The 12,387-nt window shown below is 40.7% G+C and overlaps 2 protein-coding genes across 2 annotated transcripts in view; one reads left to right on the top strand and one right to left on the bottom strand.

Annotated features, from left to right (window-relative positions):
* LOC118409729 (3-oxoacyl-[acyl-carrier-protein] reductase FabG-like) overlaps positions 1 to 12,387 on the bottom strand; it is an 876,245-nt gene that overhangs the window by 738,931 nt on the left and 124,927 nt on the right. The gene's annotated exons all lie outside the window — the stretch shown is intronic.
* LOC118409146 lies at positions 1,733 to 11,647 on the top strand. The gene is made up of 14 exons (XM_035810015.1): positions 1,733 to 1,766; positions 2,283 to 2,582; positions 4,056 to 4,241; positions 4,377 to 4,554; positions 5,669 to 5,769; positions 7,670 to 7,782; positions 8,113 to 8,171; positions 8,292 to 8,449; positions 8,932 to 9,060; positions 9,512 to 9,621; positions 10,035 to 10,178; positions 10,484 to 10,578; positions 10,871 to 10,993; positions 11,269 to 11,647. Exons 1-14 carry the CDS (start codon positions 1,733 to 1,735, stop codon positions 11,432 to 11,434), a joined length of 1,896 nt encoding a protein of 631 aa, XP_035665908.1. The 3' UTR covers positions 11,435 to 11,647.

The raw sequence follows: 12,387 nt of genomic DNA on the forward strand, positions 1-12,387 counted from the left end.
CACATTTTCCCAATTCAATTAATTGTGAGATCGATACTAATACAATAGATTTTGGCACATGGCCTTGCGATTCTGAAATTAATGTTCAAGTTAGACTGGTAAATTTATTTTTCAGAAAAATAGAGTAGGATAAGACAGCGACCTCTTCCAGTTCGAAAGTGTGTTTAACTCGTTTAATGGATGGATGAATAAATACCTCTATTTTACATATAAATTTATATACCAAGTACAGGTCTCAACAGAATGATAGTTGACAGATGCATGAAATATTTACAATGTCAACCAACACAAGAATCATATTATACTAAGTGAGTTCGACTTCTTCTCGCTTCATTGTGACAATGGGGTTTTATCAAGATGCCTCCTGATAAAACCTTCTTGATTGTGCATGTGATACTGAAAATGTAGGAACAGATAGGTTTTACAAGTAAAAGTCTGTTTAAATTTATAAGGAATATAAATTTGTCATTTATTACTCAAATGTATGAAGTGGGCCAACATACGTTCTATTTAATAGGCTGAGGGCTCAAAGCACCTCACACCGGGAAGAACCGTTTCTCTTTTCAACAAGTGTGATCGTTTCTTCAACGTACTCGGGTGTGTGCTTGTTCTCAATAATGGGACATCCATGTGACGTCAATAACGAGGGACGTAACTAACCAAAACCGTGGACTCATTTTCACCTGAGAAAGGAGAAGAAACCCTTGTAAAGTCACCTTTCCCAGGGGCACAACATCGTGGCCTTTGTGGGATTGAACCAATAACTTGGCAAATAACTCTTTGGCAAATATTTTGACCCACACGACATATCATAACACGACGTCGACCTGTCCCCAGCATGGCCAATTTATTTACTAAGTCCTTTGTCCCATGCATGATAAGAGATAAGCTGCTACCTAAACACGCTGACTGTTTACAGAGCTACCAGCACGTTATGCAGCTCCACCGCCGCTGTGAAATCAACACTCACTGCGTAGCTATTCCAAAATCTCAGTGTTGCCAAACTACTTCAAGCACGTTTAACCTACAGTGAAAGTACAGAAACAATTTAAACAGGTTTACTTGCAGTAAATTATCTCAACTTAGACATTTGTAGGAAGACATGTTTGACGTCACATGTAATCATATGTACAACCCTGTATAGATTGTACATTATGACATGTTAGACTGTGTTTAATTTTTGTATTAGCCTCGTTTTTAATATTGGGTGTATATGTTAGGTATATGTGCCTATGTGTGCGTCACAACACCAGCAATAACTGCCTGTGCCCCACGTACATCGTATCGTTTGCAATCTTAATTGATTAAAGCACGTTTGTGCTTAGTTCTTATTACATATAGCTCAGACTATTTTACTGTTTTAGCTTAGTTTTCCTTTTCACTCATTCGGTCACATTTTGTCCGCAGTGTATTAGTCTCCGGGTATGAATGTGTAAATTGTAATAATAAGATTATCAATTATTATTACTAAATGAAATAAAATCAACCTACTTTAAAAAGCTGGTCATTCTTTCCCGAAACGTTGGGATCTGCGTCTTGTTCGTTTTCTACTGCGTCTATGTCGGAGACTGGCAAAGGGTTCCCCTCCAGGTCGACCATGGTGAAGCCCTCGCCCTTGTGCCTGTGCGGCCGGCGGCCTGCGAGACGAGAACTACCCCCGAGGAAAGTCCGGAGTCTCCCCCATTCCTTGAGCTTCTTTGCACTGCGTCCGTTGCGAGGATTTTCCTCCTCCATGGTGTTCATACAACCGAAATATTACAGTCTTGGTATATATCGATATGACACACACTTTTAAGTCATCTGAATGACCTTTGAACCACATAAGATAGTGGCCCAACCACCTAATCAGTCGAACCGCAGGTCACCCTAGAACGCGTTATTCTCTGAAATACGGCTTACGCCGGGTCACGGGCTGACCCCGCTGCATGGGTGTAAACAACAGCTTATTTTGCAACAAAGACACCTTAGATATACATAATGTTTATACTTTTTCGTATCTATGATTTGCTCAGCACAGCCAAGTGGATATTTATTGCATTGCAAAAGATCAGCCAACGTTGTGGCCCCTCAAAAAAAAGCAATTTTCGGTCTCTGTATTTGTGATTATCTTTTCTCCAGTTGGCCGGGACACAATCAGTTTTGTCCACAGTCGGACAGTCCAGTTCCACACCTTTACATTGATACCAAACTTGAAGGGTAAATTTTAGGAACGAACGGCGGTTATTTCGGCTATGTACTATTAGATACAGATACAGACTTATACTTTCCACCTGTTTGCCCAGGAAGCGAGAGTACTGACCTGTACGTCAGCCTGGGTTGCTGGAATGACACTGCTGACCGCGCCATTCCGATACTCGAGGATCCACGCCTAGATAACAATTACCCGGCCCGTCAAAACTCCACAGAAAAGTGTTACCGGGTCGCCTTTGATCGCGGATTTCGCGTGTTTGCTGTACAAGATGGCGGCCAGTGTTTCGGATCTGCTGATGCCCACAACACCTACAAGAAGTACGGACCCTCTACAGCCTGTGCAGCGGACGGCGAAGGGGGGCCTTGGGCCAATGAGGTCTACCAGATAACAGGTCAGACTCCCGTAAATGGTGTAATTGACAGATAATAATAACTTAAGTACCGTACCGTAGTTTTGGGTCAATACCTTGCCTGCACATCATGAAGTATCCATTCTTGCATGGGATGATTTTATATTTCACATTCAATTTTGGAACAATCCAACAACATATTAAGGAGGAGGGTGGAGTGAAAATTGCTGTTTGCTTATAAGCAAATACCAGCTTTTCTAGTATGTCATATAATCACCTCATGAATTGAATGATTTTCATTTAAACTTTTCCAGCTCCCTTTGAGGATATCTGCCCTGGCTATATGATAATCGCATGCAATGTTTTTTTCTCTTTTTAAAACACATGGAGATATATACACATATTGCGTTTATCACATGATCATTCTTACATGATATGAAGAATACAATAAAGGGTTAATGTCCCGCCCCGATGTGTATATGGTAAGATAATCCCTGGTCATGTGCGATAACCACCGAATAAACCACCTAGTGAGCGTAGCGAAGCAGGTAAGTTCTATGAATAGACTGTTTTCACACAACCATTGTTTGATTCACACCGACGTTTCGATGACCGTCTGACACCTTTTTTTAGCACACTTCTGACTGGTTCACATTATACTATAGCACAGGTGTCAGTTGTGCATTGCCTGACACCTGTTCTGCAGTACAATTTGAACCAGTCAGAATTGCTCCAAAGAAGGTGTCAGACGTACACCGAAACGTTGGTTGTGAATAAAGCCGTGGCTGTGTGAAAAGAGTCTCTTTATCTATTGACGTATCATTCTGATGATACGTTTCGCGGAGGTAGTTTCTACGAGGGGCGTGCAATAAGTAATGGTCCTGACCCACTTCCAGTTGTCTGATCTAAATGAAATTTTGTATGTGTAATAATTCATATCTCTATGGGTTATGTTGCAAAAGACAGCTCTGAACTAATTGTGGTTTCTGATTTACTGGTGTTTGAACTTAGTCAGGTGCGAAATGGACCAGGTGTGAAATGGAACCAGTTGAGTGTCGCGCAGTGATCCGGTTTTTGTATTTGAAAGGACGCACACCAAAGAAGACGTTTGATGAAAATAAATGAAACTTATGGTGATGATGCCCCATCATATGACCTTGTAAAACGCTGGCATCCTAAATTCAAACGTGGCTGGAAGTCTGTGGAAACAGCTCCCAGACCTGGTCGTCCCTCTTGTGCCATTGATGAGGCATCAGTTGGAGGACCAACCTGGGGTGTCCTACAAAATCGGTGTCCAGAGCTGCATCAAACGATGGGAGAAATGCATAACTCTGGGTGATTCCTATGAAGAGAAAGATTAATAACTGTGCCAAGTTTCATTAATCTCCTGCTATGGGAAATGGGTCAGGACCATTACTAATTGCACGCCCCTCGTATGTGTACAGTTAGGGCCCGGGACAGTGCAAGTCGTTGAGCATTTTGTGCCACGCGAGTAGTCCACTGTTCTCATTTCAGGTGCACACACCACTGCAGCAAGTAAAACCACTCTCGGGACGACAAATTCCGCAACCACAATGATGACCACCATTCCGACGACACTCAGTGACACTACACTACACTACACTTCACCGATGATTACCACTCCGACAGCAGTAAGCAAAACCACGAAAGAAAGGCACCTGGCAACAGAGGACCATCCATGTAAGTCAACGCTTTTGCAATGTTTTGCAATAAATGCTAAATCTTAGCAATTTTTACACGCATTTTTATTGAAATTTACTCACTAGTATGCAATTTTAGGACTGTTTGAAATAATCTGCTTCTTCGGCCTCGTAGTAAGTACACATTACGAAGTGCGTCCTGAGGTCAGCATCCGTCCCTCAGAGGTACAGGATGTGGCCGTAGGAGAGATCATCACCATCACGTGCCATACAACAAGACGTTCGGATGATTATATCTACGAGTGGAAAGTAGATGGAACACTTATACCCAGCCAGAGAGGCCCAGTGTTCAGGTTAGTACTAAAGAGCTCCATTTGTGAATAGCATCATTAGGTTGGGAAACCACTGGATAGCAAAGCCTTTTGTACATACCCAAGTTTTTATACATACCCCACTTCGGGGCAATACTGACAGGTTCTACGTCTCACTGCAGCTGCTGCAATGTAAGATGAAAGTTTATCCAAACGTGACTAAGTTTATTTATATCCCACTACAGTTCATTTTGATGAAGTGCCAATGTTTACCAATTGATAGATAACATACCTTACATCAAAATAAAATGATTCAAATTCAAATTAAGGGTTAATGACCCGCCCCGAGGTGTATATGGTGTCATAACGCCTGGTCCTTTGCTATAACCACCGAATGAAACCACCGAGTGAGCGAAGCGAATATGGCTATATGATAACGTTATTATCATATAGCCTACCCAAACTTGCAAACTCCTGTATGACACATAGATCCCTTGGCACTATACGTGTGAATTCCGTTGTCGAATTTCTGAAAATTCACATTTGTTCTTTTGTACCTACATTTGTAAGGAGATTACAGATTGCATTTTGGAAACAAAATTTCCACAGAAAATATTCGAAACACTGCAGTCTTTGGCTGTTTAGAACAACAAAACTCATTACCAAATGAATGTTAACAGAAGGAGCCATCCCCCTCTTGCAGTTTGTACTTATTCCCTCTGCTCTGGCATATGTGTCGCTCCTTTTGATTGGCCAATGCCTGCATATACCTTACTTTCATGTGTGTATTGCTCATTCTGATAGGTCAGAATGAATCGACACCGGCACCGGTGTCGATTTGCATCGACAACGGGGCCGGAGTCGATGCAAATCGACACCGGTGCCGGTGTCAATTCATTCTGACCAATCAGAGGAGCGATAGCCACCTGCCTGGCCTGAATCTTTGTGTTACGGCGTCATAACCAACGTGGAACGGGGCCTTCTGATTGGTCTGCGGCACCTGGCTATATGATAATGTTCTTTAAATGTAATTCATGATGTTGCCTGTTATTCATCTGTCTTGTTTGTCGTTGTCGGCAATTAAAGACCAATAATCGGGTACAAGTTGGCTGCCAGCATTAGTATAGTAATTCTGATGCCTACATGTCTGTTGCAGGTATGAAGCTGCCAGTGGTGTTCACAAAGTCAAGTGCAAGGTGACAAGTTCAGGCGGTGAGACGGAGTCTGAAGACAGTACCGTGACTGTGCTGCCAGAAGGTTTGTAATATGCCCCTGTTACACACTCAGAACCTACTTCGCGCCTTTTTTTAACGAGATTGCTCAAAGCAAGGTCATTAGACTACTTCAAGGCAATGAACTAAGAAGTTGGAAATAACTGTGGACGGAGATAACGTTAGCGGTAAACATTTTTTTGAAGGCCAATAAGTTGTAGACAGGAGGGAAACAGTTGTCGTCGAGAGAGTTCCATAATGTTTCTGCCATTGGAAAGAAACTGTTGTTGTAGAAGGACTTGGAAACCGGCAATTAGTAACAGCAACAGTATAGCAATGTGACCCCCAACCACTCCCAATCAAGGTTCGCGCGGGTTGAGAGCAACCTGGAATCCACCCTTTTCTAGCTAAAGTTCGCTCCTCTGATCGCATCCAAGCAGAATATGACCTTACCGACTTAACTGATTTTTTTCTGACTTTCTTAAACTTTCCTAGCCGACCAACTTCCAACCACAGATGACCTTACCTACGACTAACCCCAACCATGGTCTGAAGAAGGTCAGGATGCCATAGTCACCATATTTGAACCTGAATATGCCATCATAATCATTATTATGTAGTACAAGGTAAATTTCAACATGGTCCAGCTTGTTCCAGACCAGGTCAGAGAACCCATGCTGTTAAAGTTATGTTGTCGCATGTTAATCAGTATTATCATATAGCCAGATGGAGTTGACCAATCAGAGGCCCCCATTTCCTATGGGTTATCAGGCAGTAACCTGAAAAGTGGTCGGTTATTCTAATAACCGACCACTTTTTGGACCGCACCATTATAGAGGGGACAGGACGCTAATACTAGTCTTAAGTATTTATCGATTATATCTATTAAACAGCGTACTGTACTTTATTTCGAACAATTTATGTTAAACTACAAGCACATGACAGGGAGGACACAATGATTTTAAAATGGAAAAAGATTGAACTTGATTTTCAACACCCCCATTAAACAAACCCGATGGTCAAATTTGACTTCTATCCGGGGTATAAGAACACGAATCTTGTCCGATCTGACGTGATCGAACAGAACGGGCGTTCTACCGGGGGTCACCCGCGGTCATCCGCAGGTTGCTACAGTAAACACGTGCACGCAGAAAACGCCCTGTGTCAGTTGGATAGGCTATATGTGTCAGTTGAATAGGCTATATGATAATAACGTTAATGCCCCGCCTTTTCCTCGGTGTATATGGTGAGATAATCCCTGGTCAGGTGCGATAACCACCGAATAAACCATATACACCTCGGGGCGGGGCATTAACCCTTTATTATCATATAGCCAGGCGTCGCGGACCAATCAGAAGGCCCTGTTCCACGTTGGTTATGACGCAGTAACATTTAGATTCCGGCCAGGCCGGTGTGTTCGTTCCTTCTGATTGGTCAGAATGAGCAATACACACATGAAAGTAAGGTATATGCAGGCATTGGCCAATCAAAAGGAGCGACACATATGCCAGAGCAGAGGGAATAAGTACAAACTGCAAGAGGGGGATGGCTCCTTCTGTTAACATTCATTTGGTAATGAGTTTTGTTGTTCTAAACAGCCAAAGACTGCAGTGTTTCGAATATTTTCTGTGGAAATTTTGTTTCCAAAATGCAATCTGTAATCTCCTTACAAATGTATGTACAAAAGAACAAATGTGAATTTTCAGAAATTCGACAACGGAATTCACACGTATAGTGCCAAGGGATCTATGTGTCATACAGGAGTTTGCAAGTTTGGGTAGGCTATATGATAATAACGTTATCATATAGCCATATTCGCTTCGCTCACTCGGTGGTTTCATTCGGTGGTTATAGCAAAGGACCAGGCGTTATGACACCATATACACCTCGGGGCGGGTCATTAACCCTTAATTATTTGTTGATGTATTCCTTTGAATTTTTTTCAGGAGCCATAACATTTACGTCCAGCATAAGGATAACTGGTAGAAACTTCACCCCTGAGATGGAAAATCCTAATTCGGATGATTTCAAGACCATCAGCACGGAGATCAAGGACTGGGTATGAACAAAGATGTAGTATTACCATTGGGTTTAGGTACATTAGATGCTAACAAATAAGTTGCATGCAAAATTAGGATATATACATGCGCGGCGAGATTTGAAAATTGTAAAGGAAAAAAAGTTTCGAAATTTGACTCCGACCCTCCATGTGTCGATGGTATAATCATTAGTATTGTATGATATAAGGTGCCAATCCAAGTTTAGAATCCAGGAGTCAATTTGTTAACCATTTTAGCGAGGTCTAGAATGAATTATCCAGATGTATGTAATCAACACAGTACTCAGCATACTGGTACTGTATATGATGACTTTATTTCGCTCTTTACAGTACCGCCAGGCCATGACAAGTGTCCAAGGCAGCATGTTTATCAGAGTGAAAGACGCAAAGTAAGTTTTACATTTTGCAAATTTGCAATTGCTGAACACTTTTGTATATATGTTATACTTGTTATTACTATACGCATATTGATTCAGAAGTAAAGTTATCAACTATGATATTTTCTACAGGCCAGGAAGCGTCATTACAAGTCAGAACATCAATGTGCTTAATCCGGAGCTTCAAGACAAGGACCTGTATGACGACATCTACAGGGCCCTGAGAACAGCTGTACAGATTCCAGGCTCTCTCGGGATGGATCCAACCAGTCTTACACTTTTGAGTGCGAGTGTGTAGTACATTTGGGTTTTTCAATATTAATAGAGATCCCAATAGAATATGATTTAATATGATGCAACAAATGTATCTGGATTCAATATAATGCAATTAATAAATGTATATTTGGTACGCAACCAAAGAGTCAAAACGTAGCCTTGGTGAACTTCTGTCACCTTCCTCAGGGCAATACTGACTGGTTCTACTGCTCACTGCAGCTAGGTGTCGCTGCTTAAGTGTGAAAATGCGGTCCTAAACGTGATTAAAAAGCTTATAGATTAATCATACATAGATTAAAGATCACATATGAAAATAATTTTTTGGCACAAATATTTAAAGATGAATCCTGTCACCTCTATCATGTCATTTTCTTCGCGACGACTTGACAATCATCAGTTTTGTTAATGTTACGTCACCTAGCACGCGGTTGACCACACCGAGCAATAACAATCAAACAAATGTCCACATCTATGACACCTATCGTTGGTCCCACAGCTACGTGTTACGGCGAAACGGTATCTGTGACAGACCAATACTCCAACTGGGTAAACCTCACCTTTCCAAGCATTGCAGGAGACACACATGTCTACTCGATGGAAAAGTGTGCTAACAACACGGAAAGTGGTAAGGAGATTCAAAGCTTTAAGCTTTTGGCGGCAAAGTTTCATTGACAAATTTAAAAAAAAAACTATTCTTTTTTATACTTAGTTTACAATGCCAGTAGTCTTGATTTTAATTCATATCAATACTCGAAAACAAAGCATCAGATTCAGTGAAATCTTTCTAAACTACAGAATTTATTTTTCGATCAAAGGATTCGGAATGAAAACCAGGTTTTGCTATTGATTGTATCTTTCATGTATGTAACTGTTTTTATTCCGTATATGATGGGTCGTCTTAAATGCAGTAAACGAATGTCATATGAGAAAAATGTCATAAATCAGTAACTGGCTGGTTTAATACTACTAAATTAATTCTAAACAGTGTTCATTACAAGCTATGCAAAGTTCCATATCCATCCTAAAACGATCTGTAATGTACCTTGTGTGATTCATTTTTACGTTTATATCCTCAGCTGGTGTTCCACTAGCAGTCCGCAGATGCACCGGAAGTTTTGAGACAGGTGTCAGCTGGGGCAGCCCAGAGCTGTTGGATTGTGGCTTTGACCTGTCCAGACTAGCACAGGTAACGTAATTTTGTTTTATAATGATGGTCGTTAGATCAGGTTTCAAAGAATTCCTCGGCATGTTACTTGGATGTTAGCCTGGGTATGTCTACACTGGCGTCTATTAGAACTGCCAAATTGTTGGACATGTACATGTACCTAGTGAGTATTGTGCAATTAGCAGCATTATAAGTGTAAATGAAGTCTTACAATGGATGGTAAATGTTATTGATGCTTAATCTGACACTAATCAGCGAACTACAGTTTATCAAGCTATATTGTATATAGTTGGTTGGGGTTGTTTATACTTGAAAATGTATACTACTTAATTAAAATTTATTCAGACAGACAGACTCAAAACTACTCTTGTGAAAAATAAGTGGAAATGGAATCATTTTTCTCTACACTTTAACTCTATCATTGCCCTTCCCAGATGCCTATAACTCCAGATAACGCAGAGGAAGTCGCTGCAGTCTTGCAGATTCTTACTTCTAACGGGAGTTCGCTCATGGCCGAAAACATCGCAGATGCCTCCACTGTACTGGACAATCTGGCGAACACGACTGGAGACCAAAATGTGAGTCTCACCCTTTTGGTAACGCCTTAGGGGCGAGGCCAACATTGTTTTGATTCTCATGTTTTATGTTTGTTAATTAAATCAATTCAAATTCGATAGATCCATATACGTACAAACAATGGTTTCCTGTCCTGCTGAAAAGTATATTCTTCCGGACGCCATGTAACTCTACATTTGACAAAACACATCTTTTACAGATCAAAGGTTACATTTCCAAGAACATAGGATGGGACGTTTCTAAGAGCGATAATTCTGCCAATTTGTTTTCATTAAATCCCCATCTCATCATCTGCTTGAACTTCCAGGTTGGCTACTCCGTGGTGGTGTCTGTTGACCAGATAATGAACTCTGATGATGAGGTTCTTTATCAGAGTCAAGTCAAGGACCAGTCTCTCTCTAGGTACACGACATGCTTAACGTCATTCATAAACTCATAAAAGAAGATGCGTTGTAATTGTAAAGTCATTGTTTTGAAATAATTTGCATTCTAAAAGTGATAAGGGAATATGTGCGGTGAAGTGAATCAGATGTTGTTGCAACTTATTTTTCATGGTTTGAGTTTTGTGACAGCTAATAGATATTTAGATAATTGAAGATGATTAATATAACTACAACGTAAAAAAATGGATGGTCTATTAAATAGTAACGAACGCTTCATTTTGTACGCCAATATCATATATTTGTGTTTGCAGAATTGTGCGTGCCATTGAGCAGTTCAATGATCGTGTTAATCTGACGACAAAACCTTTTCGACGCATTGAGCAAAACATTGGCGTGGAAACCTACAAGATTGGTGCAACGGACCTGGTTAACAGGTAATTATACAACTCTGAAAAGAAGCAAACAGATCTTTGTGAAGTTTTTCCCTGTATTTTTGTGTCTGGATCCATCGTCTTGACGCCACAGTCAAACGAAGAAAAAGTGATGATGATTTGGTGTTCATTCAGTCATTCACTTCATACGTTTAATGTGCTGGATACATAGTTGCATTGTACTGTTGACAATACGAATGAACAATTGGAACACATGGGTAGCTAAGAGTCACCTTCTGTATGCCAAAAGCTTAAAGCTTAATATTCTTATTTTACAGTGTTGGATTTGCATCCCTTGATGACAGTGGAGACCTTGAGGACGGATCGGTTCGGTCCTACTCTGAGTCCTCTTCCATCCCCAATGATAGAGTGGATGCTTCCATAGTCTTACCTGCAGAGCTCGCATCTACCATTGCCTTCATGAAGGACAATTTACCTGGTTAATGAATCTTTTGTCCTAATTTTTGCATACAATGTGACAAAATAACCCTTTGTGCATCTTTTATGTAAGACAGAACAAAATGCTCATTCAATTATCTATTATAGTTATAACTATCAATCTTTTAACCCATATCGCATACAATGTTGTTAGGCTTTTCTTTTTTTTAACACATGCAGAGTTCTTAGAACATATATGATATAAGACTTTTAATATCAGAGATTTAAACTCTGATAAATCTTCTATCTTACCTGGCAACTCCTACTATTGTGTTTTCCCTTCATATGGCAATGCTGAGCCATGCGTAAGATTTTTACAAATCATCATTACCTCCATGAAATGTCATGGAATGGAGGTTATATTTTCTGTTAGGTGTCTCTGTGTAGATGTTTACTCAAGAACGGCTGGATGGATTGGTTTCATACTTGTTGTGTTGGTGCGGTGTGATAAAAGCTTGAAACGATGAGATTTTGGAAGCCGTATCTGTCGTTATAATCGATGTAATAATATCAGAAATCACCCCTATATTTGAGATATATTGGTACAGGCATCGTGCTTTATGTGTTTGTTAATGGGCTTAGCTGCAAGCAGATGGTGAGGTGATTTCTATGACAGCTGTATGGGGAATCCCCATTAGTTTTATTTATGTCTGCTTAGGACCGTTTCAAATATTTGTAGCAGTTGGCACATTAGTGCCCCTGTTTGCCCAGCCCAACATTCTAGAACATCTGTTTTGGGCTGCGTAACCCGGAAGTTTCGTTAGTATGCTGGGCAACTGTTTCCCGATGCTGGGCAACTGTTTCCCGATGCTGGACAATTTGAATATGATAAATAACTTTGTATTTAGCCACTTGTGCCTTTGGGGACCTGGTGTGTTATACTTTGTTTGCGCTGTTAGATTTTGTGGTCCGTGTGGCTTATGCTGATGTTGTGTTGGTAAGTACTTGCATTATTATAT

Source organism: Branchiostoma floridae, chromosome 2 (genome assembly GCF_000003815.2).
Source record: "Branchiostoma floridae strain S238N-H82 chromosome 2, Bfl_VNyyK, whole genome shotgun sequence".
In the NCBI taxonomy this organism is placed as follows: Eukaryota; Metazoa; Chordata; class Leptocardii; order Amphioxiformes; family Branchiostomatidae; genus Branchiostoma; species Branchiostoma floridae.